This window comes from Curcuma longa, chromosome 1 (genome assembly GCF_044706935.1).
Source record: "Curcuma longa cultivar G26 ecotype Majalengka, Jawa Barat chromosome 1, ITB_CL_G26_1.1, whole genome shotgun sequence".
In the NCBI taxonomy this organism is placed as follows: domain Eukaryota; kingdom Viridiplantae; phylum Streptophyta; class Magnoliopsida; order Zingiberales; family Zingiberaceae; genus Curcuma; species Curcuma longa.
In genome coordinates, this window is record NC_133861.1 from 9,795,374 (window position 1) to 9,819,337 (window position 23,964).

The window sequence follows — 23,964 nt, forward strand, 5'->3', positions numbered from 1 at the left end:
GTTGCACAGTTTGATCTTTTCGTATCTTCTCAGTTGATATACCATGTGGATTACTTGATACCTGATATCTCGTTGATACTTGCTACCATGTATATGTTATTATTCTATACATGTTCATCCTGGTTACTAGATCCTTGTTATTCCTTCTGATATCTTTACATGCACTATTCCTGTACCCACAGAGCATCTAATGCTCACCACCCAGACCCTGGGTTGTTATATTTTCTCCCCAAGTAGAAAATAGGTACTTGGGCTTGGAGATTCGGTCGGCTACTGCTATCTCACATCAGAAGGTTTTCTTGTTAGTTTGCATTTGGTCTGTTGTTGTCTCCGGTTATATTTTATTTTTCGTGGACATGTAGTTATGGTTTGGATTTGTTATGACTGTAGTTGTGTTAGTTAGTATTTGTGGTTATTCGTTTGATTCGGATTTACGATGTTTTCCGTTACATCAATTTTGCTTATTGTGGACATTATGTATGTCATGTTAGTTGTTACGACCGTATAAGCCTTATATTGCATTTATGTGGTGTATCTGTGATGTCTATTGGACGAGTTGTCCTTATTTCAGTCGCCTGTGGCTGTGTATGCATATATGTATTAGGGGAATTGTCATAGTTACTGGGGAGATGCTGTCGAAATTTTTCGGACGGCCTTCCTGGGACGTGACACAACAACACAACATATGTTTTAACTACTAAACTATACGAATAAAAGCTCACACGGCCACAAACTACATATCCAACACATCCATGTAACAATACCAACCACAACAACAAACCAATCCACATATATGTACCAAGGTATGATTACCAAAACACATCAACTACATAATAACGAAAATCCCAAAGTACATCAATAGTGCTCGCAACAAAATCAAACGACAAACTCCAAAAATCCATACATCGAAAGCACAATCCAACAACCATATGAAATAACCCAAACTGATACTTCTCCTGCCGTGAGATGGGACAGTCTGACAGAACTCCAAGCTTCAAGTCAACATCCTTATCTGCTACTTGAGGAGGAAGAAAGGAAATTCTAGGGTCTGAGTGGTAAGTATAAAATACTTAGTGGATACTAGAATGGAAGTGCACAATATATATATCAACATGAATATCAAAGGTATACAGTCTCAATATGATACTTAAGGAACAAGGTCGACATACTACGTACAACTAATAAGTATCATACAATACGAGAATAATATATGTCATGTCACACAAATGCAACAATCATATAACAACAAGTGCAACAACCATAATCATATAACAACAAGTGCAACAACCATAATCATATAACAACAAGTGCAACAACCATAAATGTAGTAAACAACTACCAATAAATGCATGTACATATGTTATGCATGGTCACTGTCTGCACTCGCCACTCCCAGTCACCCACCCAGTGTAGTGAACTGGGGCGCCAAATAGGACTACTACACACCCTCCAACAACAGACCACTATACGTGAGTGGAGAGCGGAGAAATATTACTGTCTACACTCAACATCCCTTAGACACCCACACTGTGCAGTAAACTGGGGTGCATGACAGGAATCACCCGCTCCAACAACAAACCAGCTACACGCGAGGGGGAGGGGCAGTATTCCAAGAGAGCTATCTAGCTAGTTCTGGTAGCGCCCACACAGACAGTGATATAATGCTTTCACCTACACAAGTAGTGAGAGCCAACAACAACAACATGTTATAATGTTATAATGCACAGTTCAACAAATAACTACTACATCTATCAAGATATACACAACATCAATCATAATAAGTCAGCACAGATAAATAACAATTAATGAGACTGTATTGATGACAATGAGATCATATCAAGGTCAACAGTAAGTATTAAGCAACGAATCAAACAACTAATGTAATAAGAATAGTAACAGGATAATTAATAACAGATTTATACTAAATCATGCACTACGAAAGGACTTGTATTGACCAAATACAGGAGTACCTATCTGGTATGACGCACGTCAAAATCAAAACTTCTCCGTATAACAAGATCTACAAATCAAGATTTTGTAATTTATAAAAATGTAACACCCTCTAAATACAATATTATATTAAATTTTTACAAAAAAATAAACCCCAACCGAATCTAAAGTTAATCTAACCAAATTTAATCAACCCATTCCACACTTAGCTTCAACCAAGGTTAAACTAACCTAACCACATCTAATTAGATCCATAACAATTGTTACATCTGAATCCAACTAACCTAATTAGCACAACTCAACCATTAAATTAACCTAACCTAATCCATTTAACATAACTCGGCCAGATTAACCTAACCAAGTCCAATTAAATTCATAATCCAATTAAACTCATGCTAAGCAAACATGAGTTAATTTCATTTACCAACTTCAACCAGATCTAAACCAACCCAACTCAATCCACACCTAGCTTTAGCCAGATCTAAAGTTAACCTAACCCAACTCCAATTAAACTCATGTTAACCCAAAACAAAATTCTAACAAAATAAACCCCTCAACAAATCATAACTAACCTACTGGAAATAAATTAACAATTTGCCTCCATCCCAAAATCAGACAAGAATCAGACTGGAATCTCGAAATCATATTTGCCTCCATCTCGAAATGAGATCAGTAAGCTAAACCAATTTCAAGAAACTCCCATAGAACAGCACCTCACAGATCCATCTCTTTAATAAGCCATATCCTAAACTAATCCATCAATAACCGAACAATCCCACAGCATTGATCCAAAACCCAATAGCAAACAACCTAACCTAACAGAATCAATGCCCTAGAATCCAGCTAATCTATCAGCACAGATCCATCACCAAATCTCACAGCAACTCAAACTGATCAGAGCCTACAAATCTCAAATCCCACAAAATTTATCACGTAACAAACCTAATCAGATTTCAAAGAAGCCTTACCTCATCTCTGATCTGATCCCCTGCCCTAGCAACAAGCTCCCTGATGGCGGTGGCGACAAACTTTGCAATCAAAGTTCCCTGATAGTGGTGGCGATAGACTCACGATCAACGGTGGTGACACCTGCTTTGTGCATTTTTTAGCAGCAACGAAGATCACTACGTGCGGCGGCTGCAATCAGAAGACAACGCCGACGACTGGCTCTAGTCTTCTCCACGTTAGCAGCAACGGTAGAGGACGGCGGCGACGGAGGATTGCGACAGGATGAGGAAGGCGATGGTGGAGGATCGCGACAGGACGAGGAAGGCGGCAGCGAACTGCCCTCCTTTAAATTGCGTGAGGGTTGTGATTTCTTCGCTGGTGGTTGCGAGCATCGGCGTCGCAGGTCGGGCGGAAAAGTAGGCGGGCGACGAAGGAATTGCGATTACACGATTTGAGAAACTCCAGTGGATTTAAAATTGTGATTTTGGGATTTGGCTGAACTGGACCGCACGCGAACCGAACCAAGCCAAACCGAAACCTAGGGTTTACTGTGGCAAATTGGGTTCAATCTTGATTCGCTTAGTTCATTAACCAAACGACCTCCGATTTGATCTAAACTAGTTTTGTTAAATTCGTCTTTGCAAGACGAATCTTCTCATCCTTTTTTATTTTATCAAAACCTCTTCCATCATGAACCAAACTAAGTTGGTTCAATTTGGTTCAAAACTGACTTATTTGGTTTACTAACCACATAATTTCTGATTTGACCCAAATCAGTTTCGTTCATTTCATCTTCACAAGACGAGTTTCATTTTCCCCCACTAGCAAAATTTTTCATATATATCTAACATCAACCATTAAAGATTTCCTTGCAGATAAATATTAAGGATTGGTTCACTTTGAGGAAAAGCTTTGAAGCTCCTAAGGACAAGGAGGAGAAGCTCAAGGAGAAGGGCCCATCAATCTAAGACCAGGACAACTTGGAGTTTGAGAGGTGCTCAACAATTAAGGTGTGAGACATGGAACTATCGACCTCGTCATTCAAAAATGAGGAGGGAGCCCATTGACACCAATACAACTAAAAGCCTCAACCTCCAAGGTCATAGTAGAGGAAACATCCATATCTCTAACGATTGAGAGAGAGAGAGCCCTACCCCTTCGACGACTAACGATTCCACATGTATAAGAAGTTTATTTAATAATAATAAAAATTATATTGTATGCTTTGAGTGTAAGAAAAAATGATACTACAAGAGTAGGTGTCCTACTTTGAGGAAAGTGAAGTAGGCGCCTAGGGAACCCACATCTGTAGTATGAAAGGGAAAAGAGCACATAGTGTGCTTCTTGTGACGGGAAAAGAGACACTACTGAAATCATTGTCTAAGAAAAAGGAGACTCGAGAAAGACATGAGAGGAAACTCAGATTTTCTCTTAAGGTAAAGCATTGTTTAATTTCCTACAATTTATAAAAATATAATTTATCATTATGATGAGGAGCATGCTAGTAAATTAGAAAAAGTAAATTTTCATATTTTAATAGGAATAGTCAATTTGGTAAAAATTGCATGACGTTAATGAAAATTCTAGATTTAAGGATTTGAAAAAAAAGATTTAGAATTACACTTAAGAAAATCATAAATTATTCTAAGAAACAATATCTAGGTCTGAGAAGGCAAAAATCATACAAGAAGAGTCCAACTTATAACAAGGTCTCTTTTAATAGAACTAAGATAAGACAACCCTTTAGGTCTAGGAGTGGTATCAAGGGAACACGGAAGGTCATTCCTAAAGTTTATATTATAAGAAACTTAGATGGGTAATTATGAAGGTATCTAGAAAGTGTATTTCTAGTGAGTACCTATTGAATCCAAAAAGTTTCAGTAGGTATTAGATTTTTAAGAATATGATTCCTTCACACTAAATAAGTTTATGTTTGTGTCAAGATTAGGGTTTTGGAACATTCTAGGGAGTCAAATGCAATGTGTCAAATTGTACATTTGAAATATTATTAGAAACTAAAGTATAGATAGGATTATCATGCACTATACTCTTGCCTTGATTTGATAATGACATGTGTGCCTTTGATATGTCATGCCATCCCATTTATGATGAGTGTCATTATGACTTGTCTGATATCTTTTTTACTCTTGCCATGTGTACACATTCTATGTTGATCATGCCATGAAATGCATGTTATTTAATTGCATGAAATGAATTTGACACATGATTCGTTGTATATGCATCATGCACTATGTTACTTTCTTATTTAGCTCATGCCATGCACTAGTTATCATTGGAAATTTGGTACATAATATGCATGATATAACTTGTATATGGGTTTTACCATGTTAGCCACAAGTTATATGTATAAATTCATCTTATGCAACTAAGGATGACGACATCAATTGACATCCTAGGTTAAGAGAACATTGAGACATCTTACAAGAACCGTAAGATGATATCTTTTACTGTGCACTTATACACATAGAACAAGTGAGATGTTAGGGTACATATGGCTGCAAAATATGTCATTTTTAAATTTATTTTTTTGAAAACCTTGATGTTTTCTATTGTTTCATAGAAGTCACTGTCGATGGTTTTGAAAGTTTTAATGATATCCTATTGTTAGTAAAAAAGAAAAAATAACTATTGGTGCAATCACTAAGAGGAGACCCTATGTTTTGAAGAAGTATGCTTCAAGGGGAGGTGTTCTTGTTGGGATGTATACTAGAATCCTAACTATGTAAATAAATATTCTGAAATAAGAATCACATTTGGTCAATATTTGTATTTAGTTTTTTATGCAAGTGTCCATTTAATCTATATTGTAGATAAACATGGTGTGCGGAGTCACACACAGAAGACCATGTTATCAGTTCCTTATAGATTATAAACAGTGCTCACAACCAAGATGGACTGGACAAACCATTGGAGTGGTTGTAGTGTAATTTGGTCTTAGTCTGTCTTGACTATAGAATTACACTAATACACTAAGTGTGTATTGAGCTGGACCATCTGAGGATTGTTCGATTTATACTGACTATATAATCGAACTAAACCTCTGTTACTATAGTTGTACATGCTCTTAATCCCGATATAATAACAAACACATGTGCTTAGTATGTACTTCTTTAATTCATCAAAGGGTGAGATTTAGATCGATAGATCAATAGGCCCGATGAGTTGGGAAGTAGTATTATGTACATGGTGTGTTGTTGATTATAAAAGGAAACTGTGTCCTATAATCTAGGCTGATGATGTCCCCTTGAGGAGCTCATAAGGATTATCATGTAAACCCTGCAGATGGACCTTGTCCGCATGATAATAAGGTTGAGTGGTACTACTCTTGGAATAGATGTCGATTAAATTCGAGTTGTCAGTAACTCATTTAATTGACGGACATACGATATCTTAAACACAGGGAGATTAATGTACTTATAGTAAGAAGGAGCCCATACTATAATATGGGATTGGTACGATAGTGCAATAATAACTCTCTAGTGGAATGAGTTATTATTGATGGGCTTGAAGTTGGGTGTTCAGGGAGAACACAGGAAGCCCAAGTCCATCAGGAGGCCAAAACCAATTTCTCCTCTAGGTCCCTGCTGTAGCCTCTGGATAAAACCTCGTATCCACTTAAGAAAATTATATGAAATTTCGGATAGAAAATTTTAAGAATTTCTGAAATTATTTTTCCGGAGAAAAATTTTGTTAAGAAATTTCGATTAAAATTTCCGTTACGAAATTATTAATTTTTCTTCCGCAGAGAAAATTAATTATGATTTTTCTAATCAAATCTAGATGAGATTTGATTTGATAAGAATCAAATCTGAATTAGATTTGATTTGATTAGAATCAAATCTGGATGAGATTTGATTTGATTAGAATCATAATTTTATCTCTTCCGCAGACAAAATTGGTTATGATTTTTCTAATCAAATCTGGATAAGAAGATTTGATTTGATTATAATTATACCAAGTTTATGATTTAAATCATACCATATTTATGATAGAAATCATACTATATTTGGGAGATGGCTAGGCTATAAAAGAAGGGGCTTGGCAAGGGTTGAGAAGACACGAGATAATACTCTTGGTGGCCGAGACTCTCTCGGCAGCCAACCCCCTTCTTCTTCTCTTTTCTCCAGACAAAGAGAAGGAAGCTAGCCATCGGAGCGGAGAATTCTGGTGGAGAAATTCTCGAAGGATCGTTGCCCACACAACGTTCGAGAAGAGGAGAGGGATACATCAGAAGATCAAGAGGTCTTCGGGTACAAACTTCATCCTTCACAACCGTCCGGAGAAAGGTATAATTTAATGTTTCCGCATAAGTTAAATTATTCCTTTATATTGGATCCTGTAAACCAAACACAAGAGCCCAATGATCTAAATGCGTCGGACAACTTGAGATCGTTTCCGGGAAAATTTTTGTTCTGCAAGAATCTACCGGAACGGTTTTTCAAGACTTTCCCATCAGTTCTTAAAGGTACTCAATTGATCATGGTTTGAATAGATACGTTTTCTAAAGGGTGAGAGAGACGTCCTTGGATTAAGGAGAAGACAATTAGAATAAGGGGGAGTTATTCGCCTTGATGAAATGTTTGGTAGGTAGCCATATTTTATTTTATTTTGAATCTCAAAGGGGGAGAATGATTGGAGAACCTTTTTGATGCATGCCAAAGGGGGAGAATGATTGGTTTATTCCAATAAAAAAAATGCAACTCTTTTACATAGCCTATATATAGCCTGAGAATTTAGAATTTTTTGCATTTTAAATTAATCATGTACTATATATATATATATATATATAGATAGAGGATTGATCTGCTGGGCGCCTTATGTTGGGCGTCGCGTGGGCGCCGTCGACGTGGAAACCACGTGGCTGAGAGCGCGCGCACGTGGAAGCAAAAGCAACCCGCAATTCCTCCAAACCCTAACCCGAGCTCCTCTCTTTTCTGCTCGCCGCGCTCCTTCTTCCCCTTGCCCGCCGCCTCTCTTCTCCCCCTGCTCTCTTCTCCCTTGCTCGCCACCGCGCCCTCTGCCCGCCGCTTCACCCCTGCCCGCCGCTTGCTCTGCTCGCCATCGCGCCCTCTCGCTGGCTGCCGCGTGCACTGCTCGCCACCGCGCCCTCTGCTCGCCGTCGCAGATTCCCAAATCGGCAGTGGTGGCGGAGATGGGGAGGAGGAGGAGGATGTTTGCCCGGTGGACTGCGTGAGGGAGTTCAAGAAGGAGGAGGAGTTCGCGAGGATCACGGAGAGGGCCAAGGCGGCGGGGGCGCTCGTGGTGGTGGACTTCTACCGCACCTCCTGTGGTAGTTGTAAGTACATCGAGCAGGGCTTTGCCAAGCTGTGCAAGTGTGCTGGCTATAGCCAGGTGGAGCCGGATGTGGTCTTCTTGAAGTACAATGTGAGTGCCTGTATGATGTTTGTCGTTTTGCCCGTGTGAGATTTTCTAGCACTTCTTGTAAATTTGTGCTTCAGCACTTTTGGGTAGCGATCTCAATGGTGTTTTTGGAAGCATCTACTTCGTTCATGCTTCTTAAGCTATGTGGTAAATCACAGTCTCGTCTTGGTTTTTCAGTAACAGAAGCACAACGATCAAAATGTTTCTGTTATATTTGATTACAAAATTCTATTCATTTTTGTTCTCATTATTATAATAAAATATCAAAGATAATGATCCTCTTGGTGGATCGCATTTCCATTCCTTGGCCGGACATGACTAACTAAAAGATAAAGCTCCATTTTATAGTAAACTAGCAGTATGAATTTTCTTACATGATCAACTTTTATTTTGAACTTTTGCAGGAGATGTTGATGCCTTAGGGTGGTGGGAGTTATTTTGAACAAAAATTCTATTCATTTTTGTTCATCATTGATGAATATGATGAACAATCAGAGGTGGCAGATCGACTGAGAATAAGGGTGTGTTTCTTTCATTTTACTTATTAAATTTGACTAATAATATTAGACAAGTTTCACGTTGGGATCAAATGAAAGGCCTACATTCAAATAATGGTAAACAAAGATTACACCTTTAAGCTGCCCAACCAACTCCAGAGTGTGATTTGTGCAGGCAGTACCACTGTTTCACTTCTATAAAAATTGATGAACTTGTTGATTTTGTGATTTTCAATTTCTTCTAATGAAAAGAGGAGGACAGCTTATATACAGTGGACCTTTGGGCAATTTATCGAGGAACCTGAGACAATATTTTGAAGTAAGAAAAATCAGTTGCATAAATCTTTCCTGATGCAAATATCAATACAGTAGTTTCAAGCTATTTCTCGTATGTCAGTTTAGGCGATTAGTCAAATTGTTAACCTTGCTTGTTTTGAGTCTGTTGAATGCCTGACACAAAAATTGTATCAAAATATAAGTTAACCTGCAACACTTTTAGGTGCTTTTCTACTAATAACCTATTGCTAAAGCCAAATCACAATTACACTTGTTCTACCACTTCCATTTTTGTAATTTTTACTAATATTTGCACTCTCTGCTGCCATTTTCAGGCTGATTCTGTTCCTCTAGCAGTAGAAGGAGAAGCTTCTGTGAATGGCTCCAAGTAGATGGGGATTCAGCAGGAAGCTTGATTGGTGCAATGACCTGTTTCTTTTGCGAATGAGATTTCAAAGGACGAGGCTTATTTATATGAGAGTTGCTTATCCATTCAAACATTTGGTGTGCTTGATGTTTAGTGTGGTGTTGTGTAACCTTGACATTCCATCTTATTCTGCAATAAGATCAAAAGCTTCCTTTTCCTTGAAATCTACAGCCAACTAAGCTCTTTAGACATGGATTGATCCTGAACTTGAGTTAGTGATCTTATCTGAAAATTGGTTTAATTATCCAGATACAATATGACTTTTATTTTGTCAATGGTGGAGAGTGAATACTTTGACAGCTAACCAACTACGTGAATTGCGGCAAAAGCCATTGGCTTTGCCATAACAACTGTAAAGCATTGTTTGGCCAGTTCTGACCTTCTCAAAGCCAAGTTGTATATTCATGCATATGTAAAACATTGTTTGGCCAGTTCTGACCAGGAAATGTGAGAGTTCTCAAAGCCAAGTTGCATATTCATGCATAGTTAATATTGATACTGACATTTATTTCTCATGAGTAAAATTTAGTAGTTGTTTATCGTGGACTGTGTTCTAAGGTGAATTCAATTATGAAACTTGTAGCTAAAGATTACACGAGTGAAAGAATAAACAAATGAAAGAATAAAAGTCCAATGCATAAACTTGTAATCGGTCACAGGGAACGAGAGGAGTAATCAATTCAACATATGGAACAACATATTTTTAAGAGCAATAATCTTGAAGAACAATCAGCATGCAAAACTAAAGGATTGAGAACTCTTGGCACATCGATTCAACAAAACACGAAGACTATAAATTTTGTTGTTTCAAACTTCACAGTGTTTACATTGGTTTCTATAGCTTCAATATGCTTGAAGTAAAAACACCTGTGATAACTTGATCAAATGCTAAGTTTGGAGGTAGAGTCGAATCAGCTCATCACTAACCACGGATGGAGTAAGAACACCAAGGTCAGTGAACAGCAGCGTGAGGAACTGAGGTGGTGTGTAATCTCTTGCTGATGTTTCAACTTTAACATCAGGCGGAATAGGAACACCAAAGTCTATCGGTCGAAGTGCAGGTTCAAGGTCTTTTTGGTCCAATGGATACAAACGCGCAAACTGCAAAACGATTCATATCTAAGAAATAGCAAAATTGTAACAGCAAATGATGCCAAAATCCTTAGTTTGGGGCCAACCTCCAGTTTGATATCTAATGGAATGAGATCAAAGAAAGAGGTGATCCATATAAGATTACCTTGTAACTTTCGGCAGCCACATAAACAGGCTTGTTCATGCTGTGAGCCACAAGTGCAGTTTGATATGTCCCCATCATGTTAATTATGCCTCCACTTTCAACCACCCCATCAGCTCCAACAAAAACCATGTTAATTTAACATTGTTGCTGTGACTGCAAATGAAACATTTGAGGACTCAATTGCATTTGCCGGTTCATGTTTTTCGAGGGCAGAGTTTCGCTGATCTCTCCGGTGGCAAGTTTTAGACGCTGGACTTCAGCACTCAGTGCCTTGTTCAGGACTGGATAATACATGTCGATCACGAGGAAGGGATTAGTTTTGGATAGCAACATAATAAGAAAACCTATATAGTAAGAGAGATCAAAACACCAATTAGCAATTAGAACTAATCAGCGATCAGCAAACAAAATCAAAGTTGTTTATTCGCATATACCAAATCATAATTTCTGGGCTAGTGTTCATATCGAATTCATCAAATAGAGAACATGTAGAAGGAACTCACTGTATGGGACACCATGATACATCAATTTGTGGTTCCATGATGTTCAACTGACAATTTAGTTCTATTTTACTTGAATAATTAAACAAAACACAGCCTAAGAAGAAGCTTTAGAAATCAAATGATAGACTAAATTAGATCCCTTCCTTAGCAAAATGAAGAGCTTCTCCAACAATCTCCATGTGGCAAATAAGATTCCAAGGCCTTGCACTATAAATACGAGCGAGAAAAGTCCTACAATAGGAATATCTTTAGCGGCAGGTGGTGTCCCCTGAAAGAATAGGTAAATTATATATTCAGATTCTCAGGCAGAAATATTTCTTCTAACAAAATTAGAGATGGCATCAAGCAATGGTCTAGTGCGATGATCAAAGACTACGTTTGTAGCCATACAAAAGGGAGATTTTCAACATGAAACATACGTAAATTAATACACGAGGAATTTAGATTTCTCTAAACATACCTCTAAACGCATGCACAAGAGAATTTGAAACACTACAACAGGAACTTTCATCGCATGGCTTCCTATATCTTGCAAGCCACATACTCTATCTTCATTATGTCTTTCCATAGAAGAGGGAAGGTCACTGATCAAACTATGATATCCAGCTATCGTTGAGGATGAACTTGCTTCACTTATGAGGGATGATCTATGCAGTAGTGGATTAAGCCACTTTGTACAAACAAGAAATGCAAAGGATTCTGCAATGCTAATTAAAGATGCAGAAAACCGCTATAAATAAACAAACAAACAAACGATGGATGCAGTGATGGCACTAACTGGATGCAGTTTAAAACCTATGAATTAATGCAGTTTAAACTAAATGCTTCCAATCTTGTTTCCTACCTAAATGCAGTTTAAACCCTAAATCATACCCGTATAAACTAAATGCTATGAAATAATTCCAAATTAAGCAGTTTAAACCCTAACCATACCCTAGTACAGAGGGAGTAGCTGCGGCGAGAGGTTGGTAAACGTCGAGCAGTCGAGTAGAGCGCACTTGTCCGCGAGAAGGGAGCAGTGGCGCGGCGGCGAGCAAGGAGAAGAGACCAAAGGCGAGGGGAGAAGATGCGAGGGTGCGGTAGAGACGGAGCGAGGGGTGCGGTCGACGGGAGTAGGGGGAAGAGAGGCGCGCGAGGAAGAATCGCGGTGGAGAAGATGCTTCCGGAGCAGGGGAGAAGAAGGAGGCTCGGTTTGCGGCGGCGAATCGCGGTGGAGAGGATGCGGAGCTGCGGCGAAGAATGAGGAAGAAGGAGGCTCGGTTTGCGGCGGCGAAGAGAGGCGGAGGAAGAAGGAGGCTCGGTTTGCGGAGGCGAAGAGAGGCGGAGGAGAGGAATGCGGCGGCGAGGAGAGGCGGAGGAGGGAAGGAGGCGGCGAAGAGAGGCGGAGGAGAGGAATCGAGGAGCAGGATCGTCGCAGGAGAGGAATCGCGGAGGAAGGTTAGGTTTTAGCGAGGCTCGGTTTGTTTTTCTTCGCCACCACGCGCGCAGGATGCCACGTGACGTCCACGTCAGTTGTCGCCCACGCGACGCCCACCGAATGACGCCCAGCAGAACATCTCCGATCTTATTATAGGCAAGTTCTATTCCTTGTGTAAATTATCCCTGGGAAACTGATCTGTTGGGCGTCGTTTCATGGAGTTCGGATCCTCTGCGCCACTAAAGTCTCTCCCTGTGTCACTCACTAGACGACAAAAGATCTCACGCAGATCGCACGTGACGAGCGCGTCTGCTTAGTCCTGACGCAAAAAAAAAAAATCTAAAAATCTGAGTTCTCTCTCGCGTCCTCTCTCTTGCTCCTGATCGCCTGAGTCTCCCGCCGCCGGATTTCTTCTCCACCACGCGCCCTCTTCTCCAGCCACGGCCTCAGTACTTGCAAGCCTCTCTCGCGAAAGCCTCTCCAGCCTTGCCCTCGTCTCTCTCGCAAATCCTAACGCCCGCCCTCTCTCGCGACGTGAAGTCCGCAGCCGCCTCCCTCTCTCGCAACAGGCCACCGACTCCCTCTCCCTCGACAAGCTCCTCTCGATTTGATTCCTCACTTTCCCATTCGACCACTTCTTCTTCTCCTCATCCACCACCGCGAGTCGATTTCTCACCGGAAGAAGCGCGATCCAAACCCTGCCAGCGGCAGTCCCCGATGGTGAGCTTTGCTGCCAGAGATCAGATAAGGGGATTTCTCGCGAAGGAACCTCAGCACCGACTCGGCTACAAACGCGGGGCTTCAGAGATAAAGCAACACCCTTTCTTCGATGGAGTCAACTGGTCTTCGAGGGAGTCAACTGGGCACTTATACGATGTGCAAGCCCCCCGGAGATTCCAAAATCCTTTGACATGGAACGATTCGCAAAGCCTGCTGTATCATCAGCAAGTGAAAAAGCCACAGCAACTGTGAACCAGAAAGGTTATAACGAGTATATAGAATTTGATTTCTTTTAGTCGATCAACCAGTTGAGATTGTAGAATCTGTGGGAGTTGTATCAGGAACGCAGTTTTGTTTTGTTTTACCCAGTAGAATCTCTGTGATTGGATATCAACTCCAAACATGTATTCCTCGAGGATCATCACTGCATTTCTTGTTTGGAAATGTACCATCAACTCCAAATATGTATTCCTCAAGGATCGTCCAATATGCTCTCTTTGTTCTTTTATCAATGCTAGAACTTGTTTAAGTTAAATGTGAATTCGTTAAAAGTTTTAGATTTTGTACTTTTGAATCAACATTCAAGTGTTGTAACGCATTCATGTCTATTGAAAAGATTACTAATGTGAAGATTATTCTCAACTATTTTTTCAATCTCTATTGAAAGAACTTACTGTTTGCTTTAATAATACAGAAAGATTTTTCCCTCTTCGCAATCCTTGCAGAAGATGAGCTGATCTTTCTAATCTTTGCAATTTATCTCGTTTATAAATTTCACCTTTTGTTGTTTTCATTAATTGTGATTTTGAGCTTCTTTGAATTCTTCTGTTCGTGCTTTTCGCATTGCGATCATGCAAGATGATGGTCGTGGTCATGGCGAACGCACGCACTTTATGGATGAGCCGCTGCCTTCTTCTTGCTCTCGCTTCTCATGCGCCGTCGCTGGCATCCGCCTCTGCTGCCGTGACCCCCGGACGGAAGCTATGGACGCCGACGACGACTCTCCCAGGATGTTTGGATGCGGCCTGTTCCGCAGCCGGAGGGTGAGGTCGACCAGTTCGATCCCGGCCTTGGAGTCCGGATGAAGCGAACGCCGGACGCGGGCACCCTACGGCGGTGAAAGGGCTCCTACGATGTTACTTCCATAGTCCGCGTCCCGGTCCCGCTGCCTGCCTTGAAGGTCCGGGCGGCTACTGCGGTCGTCCAGCTGCGCAGGCCAAGGACGGAGGCGTGAGGGCGCGGTGCTTCCGGCTCCGGCGACAGCGCGCCAGCGGTGAGCAAGGGGATCGTGGCGGAGCTCGACGGGATGCTGTACGATCAGCAGCTGTACGATCGGCGGGCCTTAGGATTTGCGAGAGAGACGAGGGCACGGCTGGAGAGGCTTTCGCGAGAGAGGCTTGCAAGTACTGAGGCGTGGCTGGAGAAGAGGAGCGCGTGGTGCAGAAGAAATCCGGCGGCGGGAGACTCAGGCGATCGGGAGCAAGAGAGAGGATGAGAGAGAGAGAACTCAGATTTTTAGGGGTTTTTTTTTGCGCCGGGACTAAGTAGACGCGCTCGTCACGTGCGATCCGCGTGAGATCTTTTGTCGTCTAGTGAATGGCACAGGGGCGCAGAGGGTTTCTTGGCACAGAGGATCCGAACTGATACGACAGTGTGCTGTCGACACACTCTTTTCTGGTGCACACTGATGTGGCTGTTCTCCTTACAACGAGGCAATCTGTGACATCTGCAGGCGTTCTCTCCACATAGAACGCCCTACCCACACCAATCTGAACTGCCTCGTTTGTCAGGTCTGTAACTGCAGCTGCAAGTGCCTGTGAAAGAACGTTTATTGGTAAATTTATGAACAACCTGTTCCGGAGCAGTTCATTTCTTCTTTGACTGCATCGCTGATGCGCTGAATGTTGATGTCACAGAGTTCCAGATCAGTCTAGTGCCATATTCAAGGATCCACTTCATGCTCTCGTCCTGTGCTTCTGTCTGTTGGATTTGTGGATGGTGCAATCTGTGCGTGGATAGAACGATGATATAATATCGTTGAGGTAAAGTCGAGATTAGATTTAGACTCATCTTTTAAGACGAATGTAATGCTTAGCTAGTCATATATATATAGACAACCTAGTCAGTGACTAAAATTTGATTGATTGACAATTAAATACGTACGCAGACATACACATGAAGCAAACTCGGCATTGGAGGACGATCATCATGAATCTGAGAGATATACCAAAGCTTTCTGTAATCTGATGATTAAAGTGTCAAAATTTTCTTTTGGTTTTAACTTTAACCTAGTTATAAAATTTTCTTCTTCTGAAATGCATGTTACCACCACAGCAATCAAGAAACATCGATCTGTCATCGCTCCTATTCCGCTCATATAAACACAAGTGCGCAGGCGACGATCGCCACCAGGACGGCCCTGCCGATAGCGAGACGGGCCGCCAGCGGTATCGGCGCCGAGCTAACTATCTGGATAGGGAACAGGCAGGTGCCTTGCGAGGCATTGACGGTGGTGAGAACGGCAAGGCCATCGAAGTCGCACGCCCGCACGTCCTGATCCTGCATCTGGAAGTACATGTTGAAGGCATAGGAGGTGTTTCCCCTGGCATCGAGGTGGTTGCAGGAGGAGCCGTAGCCGAGAGAGGTGCAGTCGGAATTGTAGCAGGCGTAGTCCATGTTGGGCCCCACAGGCGAGTCGTCCTTCACCTCCGGTTTCAGCACGCACCACTGCGCCGGCAGATACTGCACCCCCTTCGCCCCCACCAGGTACTTGTCGTTGCCGTTTCCAGATAAGTCAATCGGGAACTTGGGCCGGCCGTCGTAGGTAAAGATCCCCCAGTGGCGCTCGAAGTTGCCCGGCAAAATGCTCTTCATGTCCTCGTCGATGAGGCCGAAGAGGTACGCGTCCATGGACCCCGGACGCATCGGCGTCCCCACCTTCTCGGCCATCCGCTTCAGGAACCCGTCGTAGAAACGCTTCGCGCTGGAGGGCGTCGCGTGTTCGTTGCCGTCGGTGGGCCACCCGACCTCCCCGACCACGATCTTCATGTCCCCCACGCCGGCCTTCTTCAGCGCCCACACCAGCGTGTCATAGTTGGCGTCGAACACGTTGGTGTACTGATGGTTGTTGTCGTTGATCGAGCGGCCGCCGCCGTCGAAGAAGGCGTAGTCGACGGGGAAGTTCGGGTTCAGGTCGAGGCTGAGGTAGGGGTAGATATTGACCACGAACGGGGAGCCGTTGGAGTGCATGAAGCGCACCATGTCCACCATAAGGCCGTGGATATCGGACCGGAAGTCGCCGGCCGACGGCACGGGGTTGTCGGATGGGGAGTTGTAGACGTCGGCGTTGAGGGGGACAGTGGCCTTGATTCGGTCTCCGACGCCGGCCTCATTGAGGGCCGTTTGGATGTTCTTCAGCGCCGGGAACGTCGTCTTCATGAAGGTCCCGTTGTAGCTCTTCAGGAATGGCTCGTTTCCAACAGCAACAAACCTGCAGCTCATAAAGAATTACAGAGTGATCCATGATATAAAGATACGCAAATCAAGAACGATTCAAGATAACACAAAAAGCAGCAGATCTTGTTGAAAAAATTGTAGAGACGCATACTTGATTTTGATTCCTCCATCGTGATAATACTTGGTGACGTTCTCCTTGACCCACTCCTTGGCGTTTCTATAGTCGGCGCTCATGCGGGCGAGCTGGTTGTTGGGGATGGCGACCATGACCTCGATATCGGTGCCGGTGAAGGCGCTGAGCGTCCAGTCGTCGGCGTCGAACAACTTCACCTTCTTGATCCCGTTGGCCTGGATCATTTGCACGACGGTGGAAGGGAGCATGGGGTGGGACATGATGGTGCCCCAGTTGACGCCAAGGCCAGGGACGGGAGACGAGGCTGAGGCCAATGCGGCCGCGGCCACGGCCACCGCGAGGTAGGTCCACATCGCGGTCGCGGGGCTGTCCATGGCGTGGAAGGAAATGCGAAGCGGGCAGAATAAAAATGGCGAACGGGCAGGTTTCAGAGAAGGTGGTGGCGCAGAACAGGGAGGTCCCCTGATTTGAGGAAACATCCTGCGACAGAGAGATGGAAAATAGAAGAGCGATAGAGAATTGCGATAATCTATATTTATAATTTTGCTCCTCAAGATCCAAGAAAAGATTTCGACAAATTAACTCTTAAAAAACTTATATTTATTTTCCAAAAATTAAATTCTACTTTAATGCTAAGTTTATTTTAAAATGCGGATTCAAAATAAAAAAAAAAAGTTTCCGTGCAAAATCAAACTGAGCATTAAATGAAGCCCAAGAGGGGACTGCCTTCCTGCATTTACGGCAACAAGAGACTTCAACAGAAGTCTGTCATGATAACTAGAATCTTTGCTTCCATTACGAATTTTCAATCATTGAATATCTATTTAAGAGGGATTTTTTTATTTAAAATGATATATTTGAAAGCATAGAATTGGCAACCGTGTATACTTTTGATATATCTGATATTTTAGTAATTTAAGGCATGATTTTTTTAAATATATATATTTATTATTTATCCCAATAAATATAATTTTCAAATCTCTACGATATCGTGCTCTAATTAATTTCCACCGCATTTATTTTAGGAATTGCCTCAAGCTGTTTATAGATGTACCTAACGCTACGCTTCTATGCGAGTTGACCGCACAATGCGTAAAATAGTCAAGCTGATTTTTTTAATTTATTAATAATTTGATTATGCTCGATTCATTATACACAGTAATCTGATGATTAGCACATATCTATCAACTAATCCCATCCTCATGTGCGTTAGTACTAAAAAAAACTCTCACTAGCACATCTCTCTCTGGGGTGGTCGGTCCGGTCCCATGGAAATTTCCTACCGACCACCAGAATAAATCGGAAAGCACATACGACGGCCAATCACTAGCCATATTTTTTTTAAAAAAGCTCTCACTAATTTTAATTAAATTAGAATGTTCCCAATTAATGCCCCTAATTTTGTAATTAAGTGATTCTTAGGCGGTCGCACAAACTTGACGTGGGGCTCTGGGTCGGTCGCATGACAGTGTATGGGTATTCAAATAAGAAGGGCCCGTTTCGCATCGTCGAAAACCGCTGTCTTTGGAATTTGGAAAAGGGGAAAAAGCTCCATTTTTTTTTCTCTCTCTCTCGGAGGCTTCGTCGCTTCTTCGTGGAACGATCAGGAAGCAGAAGCCACCTAGAGGGAGAAGGCGAAGGGGAAAGGGATCAGCGACGAGTGCGGGTGGTCGCTCGTTCGGGGAGAGGAAGCCGGCCGGCCGTCTCGTTGATTCTCCACGCCTCGCGTTCAACCGGAGGTTTGAATGAATATGATTTCTCCCGTCTGGCTGTTTTGTTTCCCGGCATTCCGTTTTCTGTTAGATTTTTCGTCCTCTCGTAAGTAATCTGCTAAGTATGTCTTGTGGCGTCGATTTGTTTTCTGTTTTGTTTGATTTTGAACTAAAATGTGGGAAAATTTTGGTTTGGGATGACTCTTTCTTTGTTTTGTGAGTCAGAAAAGGAATTTGTCGTTCTTAGCTAGCGTTTTTTCTTCTTCTTCTTCTTATTGATTAAAGGAGGGATTCTGTAGACGGCGCCTTTCTTTTCCAAGAAGTCCTTTTAGCTTTTTTTTACTCTGCCTGTGCTGAGCCATCAAAGTTACTAATTTTGAGGTGCAACCTTTTTCTGAAGTTCTCGAATTAGTTGCTTATTTATTTGATTGGAAGATTAAAGTTGTTTTCTTCCCCAAGTTGTTCATTGAATAATTTAGAGATTGCTGCTTTTTACTAGCCATTGACAACTTTTCCCGTCGTTTTCTAGAGAAAAAAATATATCGTTTTGACTTAGTTGATCGACAAGTTTTTTTTTCATCATTTTTTTTCTAAAAGTTTAAGATTTACGAAATGTCGATGAAGTTCCTTCATAGATCTGAAAATTGTGTTTTCCCAGGTCTGTTCTTCAGTTCCGGTTGAGCAGGAGAAAGGCTGCAACTTTTAACTTTGATCATGGTTGCGTCTGTGGCTGCTTCTGCCTTCTTCCCAGCCTCATCTTCCTCGTCTGTGGTGTCATCCAAGGCATTAAGGGCCATTAATGAAACTCCTGAAACTTTAGGCGTTCGAGGCATTGTAGCCAAGCCTGCCTCGTCTTCTGGGGCTATGCAGGTTAAGGCTCATGCCCAAGCACCTCCTAAGGTCAACGGAACAAGGGTCGTCCTGAAATCTGAATCCCACACGATCGAGGAAGAAGCTCCCTCATCCTCGAGAACATTCTACAACCAGCTACCAGACTGGAGTTTTCTCTTTGCTGCCGTAACTACTATCTTTTTGGCAGCGGAAAAGCAATTTACACTTACTGACTGGAAGCCCAAGCGACCTGACATGCTTGCCGATGCATTTGGGCTCGGGAAGATCATGCAGGATGGAATGGTTTTCAGACAGAATTTCTCCATTCGGTCATATGAAATAGGGGCAGATCAAACAGCGTCTATAGAGACCTTGATGAATCATCTACAGGTTGGTTAATTGGTGGATTATTGCTTGATTCACCTTCGGTTTAAACTTTCATTGTTTCAATTTTAGCAGTTGGTTTACATATTATGCAGGAAACTGCTCTTAATCATGTAAAGAGTGCTGGGTTAATGGGTGCTGGCTTTGGCTCAACTCCTGAAATGAGTAAGAGAAATTTGATTTGGGTTGTTACCAAGATGCAAGTCCTTGTTGAACAATATCCTTCCTGGTATATTCTCTCTCTATATCAAAATCTTGGTATTTCTTTTATCATTAGTTACAAAAAAAATAAATATATATATATATATATATTCCTTGTTTTGTGCCTCCTAAGTCCATGCTAGAAACATTAAGCAGCTTATGTGTCTGAGAAATTTTGTTCTCCATATTTTGTTTTCTGATGGTTGTTTTTTCTTGCACAATAACAAATTGCCGTTGCAGTTGTCTCACATGTCAGTTCATACATTGAATTCACTGCAGAAGTACAAGCTAAAATTAACTCCCGTCTTACTTGCTGCAACTTAGCTTCAATAGTTCATGCCTGTGTGTCTATATTTGGCTTTGCTATTAGGTTGAAATTCTAGTACTGTTTTTGTTAGGAGTTCTCTCTTTTAGTGAAACTACTCATTGATTCTACTGTCATATATCTCAACAAACAATTTATGTCATTTGTTGTTTTGGATTGTATCCTTTTTAATTGTTCTGATCATGATGCTTCTCCTTTTTTTTTTTTAAATCAATGATTTATATATTTATAGATTTTCTTCAATTATATATTACTGCTTTGCTCAAGCAAATATTGTTGTACTTTTATAAAATACTGCCGTTTGTCTATGCTACGAAATAACATTCTTAAGTGCTTAACAGCAAAATTAATGTATTATATCTTTCCTATAACAAGTTTAATATGTATTGTTTCTAAATTGTCTTCTTCTATCGATTTTAAGGGAAGATGTTGTTCAAGTGGATACATGGGTGGCTCCTTCTGGGAAAAATGGGATGCGTAGAGATTGGCATGTTCGGGACTATCAAACTGGCCAAACTGTTCTGAGAGCAACTAGGTTGGTTCTGTTATGGCATTTTTTGTGCAGCAAATCTTTTCGAAGTATGCACATTCTCTTCTTGTTTGAAAATTTAATGTTGGCTCATGTTGTCTTCTTGATTTTGGCCTTTACATGCAGTGTGTGGGTAATGATGAACAAACAGACTAGGAGATTGTCAAAAATTCCAGAGGAAGTCCGTGCAGAAATAGGATCCTATTTCATGGACCGTGATCCTATTATAAATGACGATGGCAGAAAACTTTCAAAGCTCGAAGATGATAATGCAGATTATGTTCGGACAGGGCTAACTGTAAGTCCGGAACCTTGGATGTGCATCTTTATTGTTTCAAGATTCCGTGAATATGATCTGTAAATATTTTGCCCTGTGGTCAAATGCAGCCTCGATGGGGTGATTTGGATGTCAACCAGCATGTTAACAACGTTAAATATATTGGATGGATCCTTGAGGTAATTTAATGCTACATTTATTTATTAGACATTATTATGAATTATTTTTTATGTCAATGCTCAGTAACAGTGTATCTCTCTGCAAAATCAAATGATAAAGAAGCCTATACCTTGAACGTCTACCTTCGAATGCTTAACTGAAAGTTGTTTCCACTTCATAAAATTTACTTCACAGCTGAAATGGTTGGAGCAACCACTAAGGACCCTATAGTTTAAATGTACAAAGCTGCATTTCTTTAAGAAGATGAGTCTAGAATGCATGCACCAGTCACAGAAGAGAGCACTAGAAGGTTTAGAAAAGCAATTAGCTACCTGTCTAGCTCTCATCAGTTTTTTCCATGGTAACTTTGTGTATATTTACAGTGCAAACATCATCCATGTCTTAGATTTGGTAATCCTATTTTAGATACGATTTTACTGTCTTAATCTCGTCGGCACACAAAATCTCCAACTTGCAACCTGGAGAATCTTCTCAACTCTTCGAGTTGATGAAACATCTCAATCTTGTCTGTTTGTTAGTGTGTCACCACATGGTGTTGGGTCCATTGACTACCACTGCAGCATCACATGCTGCATGCCTCTCTTTTCTCCCTCTCTATCTCACGGCATTCTGGGCCTGCACCGCGGTATGATCCGACTAAAAAAAGCTTCAATTATTTGAGTTGTGTTAAATTTTCGTCGGAAAGAGTATCGTCCCCAGTTGCATTTAATACTGTTGCTTTGTGGCGGGCCACCCGCCGCCAATGATTTGCAAGGACATGGATTAATCAACAGTGCCGTCTTTGCTTTGCATGCAGAGCGCGCCAATCTCAATCCTGGAGAGCCATGAGCTTTCAGGCATGACGATGGAGTACAGGAGGGAGTGCGGGAAGGACAGTGTGCTGCAGTCGCTGGCGGCCGTCTCCAGCAGCCATTCGCCAGAGACTGGCTTGGAGTGTCAGCATCTTCTACGGTCGGAGAGTGGAGCTGAGATTCTACGGGCACGAACGGAGTGGAGGCCGAAGCGCGCCAAGGGTCTCCTCCCAAACACGGGCCCACTTCCGTGATCGGAGTATTCTTTCACATCGATCCTGTCTTTGACAGAGCCTTCTTTGCCATCTTTCACATCGCTACACTGCTTGTATTCTTTGTTTGTTTGTTTGTTTGTTAATTTTCCTTCTAATTTGTGTAGCCTGCTTTCTATTTTAGATCCATCTTTCACTACAAAGATGGTTTTCCACATGAGAAGAGCCGAAACAATTAACAAGTGTTGATGGAGAAGAGTTGAATGTAAGAGGTGATCGGGAAGCAATGAGCTCTACCCCTCCTGCTCTGGGATGCCATTGTTCATTGTAACTCGTCGATTGTCATTCAAAATATAACTGAGAGATCAAAACTATTAAAGAACAATGATGATTCAAATAACAAATTCTTCTGCAATAATAAGGTGGAATTTACCATCACAGTGGTCTCGTATGATTAATTTCATGACTATTACAGTGGTCTTATACGGTTAATTTTACGATCATATGTAAGAAGATAAATCAAAAAATTATAGTCAATCGTGATGGAGAAGGATATTATCTCTTCAAATAACAAATTCAATTCAATCGATCTTGGTTGGAAAAAAATAAACAAATTAAATCATTAGTTCATGAATGTGCTGTTCTGTTCAGTTCATTAAATATAATGCCCTAGTTGAAGGCTTTACCACCAAGCCACTGGTTAACCTACCCTTATTTATGTGTCACATATCATTTATAATGATGGCGTCGAAAGACAAAAACCATAATATTACCCACATTCTCTTTTATAATCTCTCGTAGTAACCTCCTCAGTTTAAACTGTTGATCCATTGAGCACACTAACCTCTTTGAGCACTATAAGCTCTTTGAGCTCGTTCAGTGGAATTCGTGTAAAACCGTATCGGATTGATTTATCCCATCGAATAATTTAAATTGATTGAGTTAAAATTTAATCAACCCTGTTCCTGTTGAGATCCGCTTCCGGACCGAGCGGCTAACTCCCTTTACAGCACCTCGCTGGGGTTCGCTTGAGCGGCGAAGAGGAAGAGGAAAAAGGGTCCTGCAAGAAAGAAGCACGTGAGATGGGGGGCCAGGGGGTTCCCTGGCGCGACCACTCCGATGTTTAAGTTAGCGGCCGGAGAAGAGGATGAGAAGTGGAAGATGGAAAAAAGTTCCCGAACTTGTGCGTGCATACCTTCTCCAGCAAGATGCTAACCCTTTAAGGGAGGAAAAAACGTTGTGTCACATCCAAGACGTGATTGGGGTTCCATCACCGTTATGAACGTGTCCTGAGGTGTATCAGGGGGCGTGTCCAGAGGGATGGTGCAACTGGCGAGTATGGCCCATCGCTGACTTGCATTAAAGAAGGAGTCACATCAGGTATGTGCTCCTTTATGAGGGGCAGGTGAGAGGACATAGAGAACATTCATAACGAATGAGGGACGGAGTGACCCTTAGGAAATGGAGAGATCGGAGATGCCTTTTCTGATAGGACTTGTCGAATGAGGTAAGGGTACCTAAGCGGAGTTTTACTCCGAGCCGAAGTGGAGCTCGG

General features: G+C 41.8%; 3 protein-coding genes across 3 annotated transcripts; 1 reads left to right on the top strand and 2 right to left on the bottom strand.

The window, feature by feature from the left end:
* Positions 1–10,297: 10,297 nt before the first annotated feature.
* On the bottom strand, positions 10,298–11,981 carry LOC141848075 (uncharacterized). Its single transcript, XM_074736193.1, has 3 exons — positions 11,702–11,981; positions 10,739–11,509; positions 10,298–10,602 (listed from the first exon to the last, which is right to left on the bottom strand). The coding sequence occupies exons 2-3, from the start codon at positions 10,865–10,867 to the stop codon at positions 10,390–10,392; spliced, it is 342 nt and encodes a 113-aa protein (XP_074592294.1). The 5' UTR covers positions 10,868–11,509; positions 11,702–11,981; the 3' UTR covers positions 10,298–10,389.
* A 2,986-nt stretch (positions 11,982–14,967) lies between these two features.
* Positions 14,968–17,296, bottom strand: LOC141823827 (glucan endo-1,3-beta-glucosidase 8-like). The gene is made up of 3 exons (XM_074711050.1): positions 16,986–17,296; positions 15,764–16,868; positions 14,968–15,192 (listed from the first exon to the last, which is right to left on the bottom strand). The coding sequence occupies exons 1-3, from the start codon at positions 17,225–17,227 to the stop codon at positions 14,968–14,970; spliced, it is 1,572 nt and encodes a 523-aa protein (XP_074567151.1). The 5' UTR covers positions 17,228–17,296.
* Positions 17,297–18,495: 1,199 nt separating this feature from the next.
* Positions 18,496–22,665, top strand: LOC141836631 (palmitoyl-acyl carrier protein thioesterase, chloroplastic-like). Its single transcript, XM_074724142.1, has 7 exons — positions 18,496–18,706; positions 19,338–19,900; positions 19,990–20,123; positions 20,842–20,955; positions 21,076–21,247; positions 21,337–21,405; positions 22,203–22,665. The coding sequence occupies exons 2-7, from the start codon at positions 19,394–19,396 to the stop codon at positions 22,449–22,451; spliced, it is 1,245 nt and encodes a 414-aa protein (XP_074580243.1). The 5' UTR covers positions 18,496–18,706; positions 19,338–19,393; the 3' UTR covers positions 22,452–22,665.
* Positions 22,666–23,964: the final 1,299 nt, after the last annotated feature.

Excerpts from the sequence above, each read along its gene's own strand:
- LOC141848075 (XM_074736193.1), bottom strand. The coding sequence starts at position 10,867 with ATGGTTTTTGTTGGAGCTGATGGGGTGGTTGAAAGTGGAGGCATAATT. Across the intron at positions 10,603-10,738 it reads TGGCTGCCGAAAGTTACAAG|TTTGCGCGTTTGTATCCATT; the intron begins GTAATCTTATAT and ends ATCGTTTTGCAG.
- LOC141823827 (XM_074711050.1), bottom strand. The coding sequence starts at position 17,227 with ATGTCCCACCCCATGCTCCCTTCCACCGTCGTGCAAATGATCCAGGCC. Across the intron at positions 16,869-16,985 it reads GATGGAGGAATCAAAATCAA|GTTTGTTGCTGTTGGAAACG; the intron begins GTATGCGTCTCT and ends TATGAGCTGCAG. Across the intron at positions 15,193-15,763 it reads CGATCGTCGCCTGCGCACTT|GCACTTGCAGCTGCAGTTAC; the intron begins GTGTTTATATGA and ends GTTCTTTCACAG.
- LOC141836631 (XM_074724142.1), top strand. The coding sequence starts at position 19,394 with ATGGTTGCGTCTGTGGCTGCTTCTGCCTTCTTCCCAGCCTCATCTTCC. Across the intron at positions 19,901-19,989 it reads CCTTGATGAATCATCTACAG|GAAACTGCTCTTAATCATGT; the intron begins GTTGGTTAATTG and ends CATATTATGCAG. Across the intron at positions 20,956-21,075 it reads ACTGTTCTGAGAGCAACTAG|TGTGTGGGTAATGATGAACA; the intron begins GTTGGTTCTGTT and ends CTTTACATGCAG.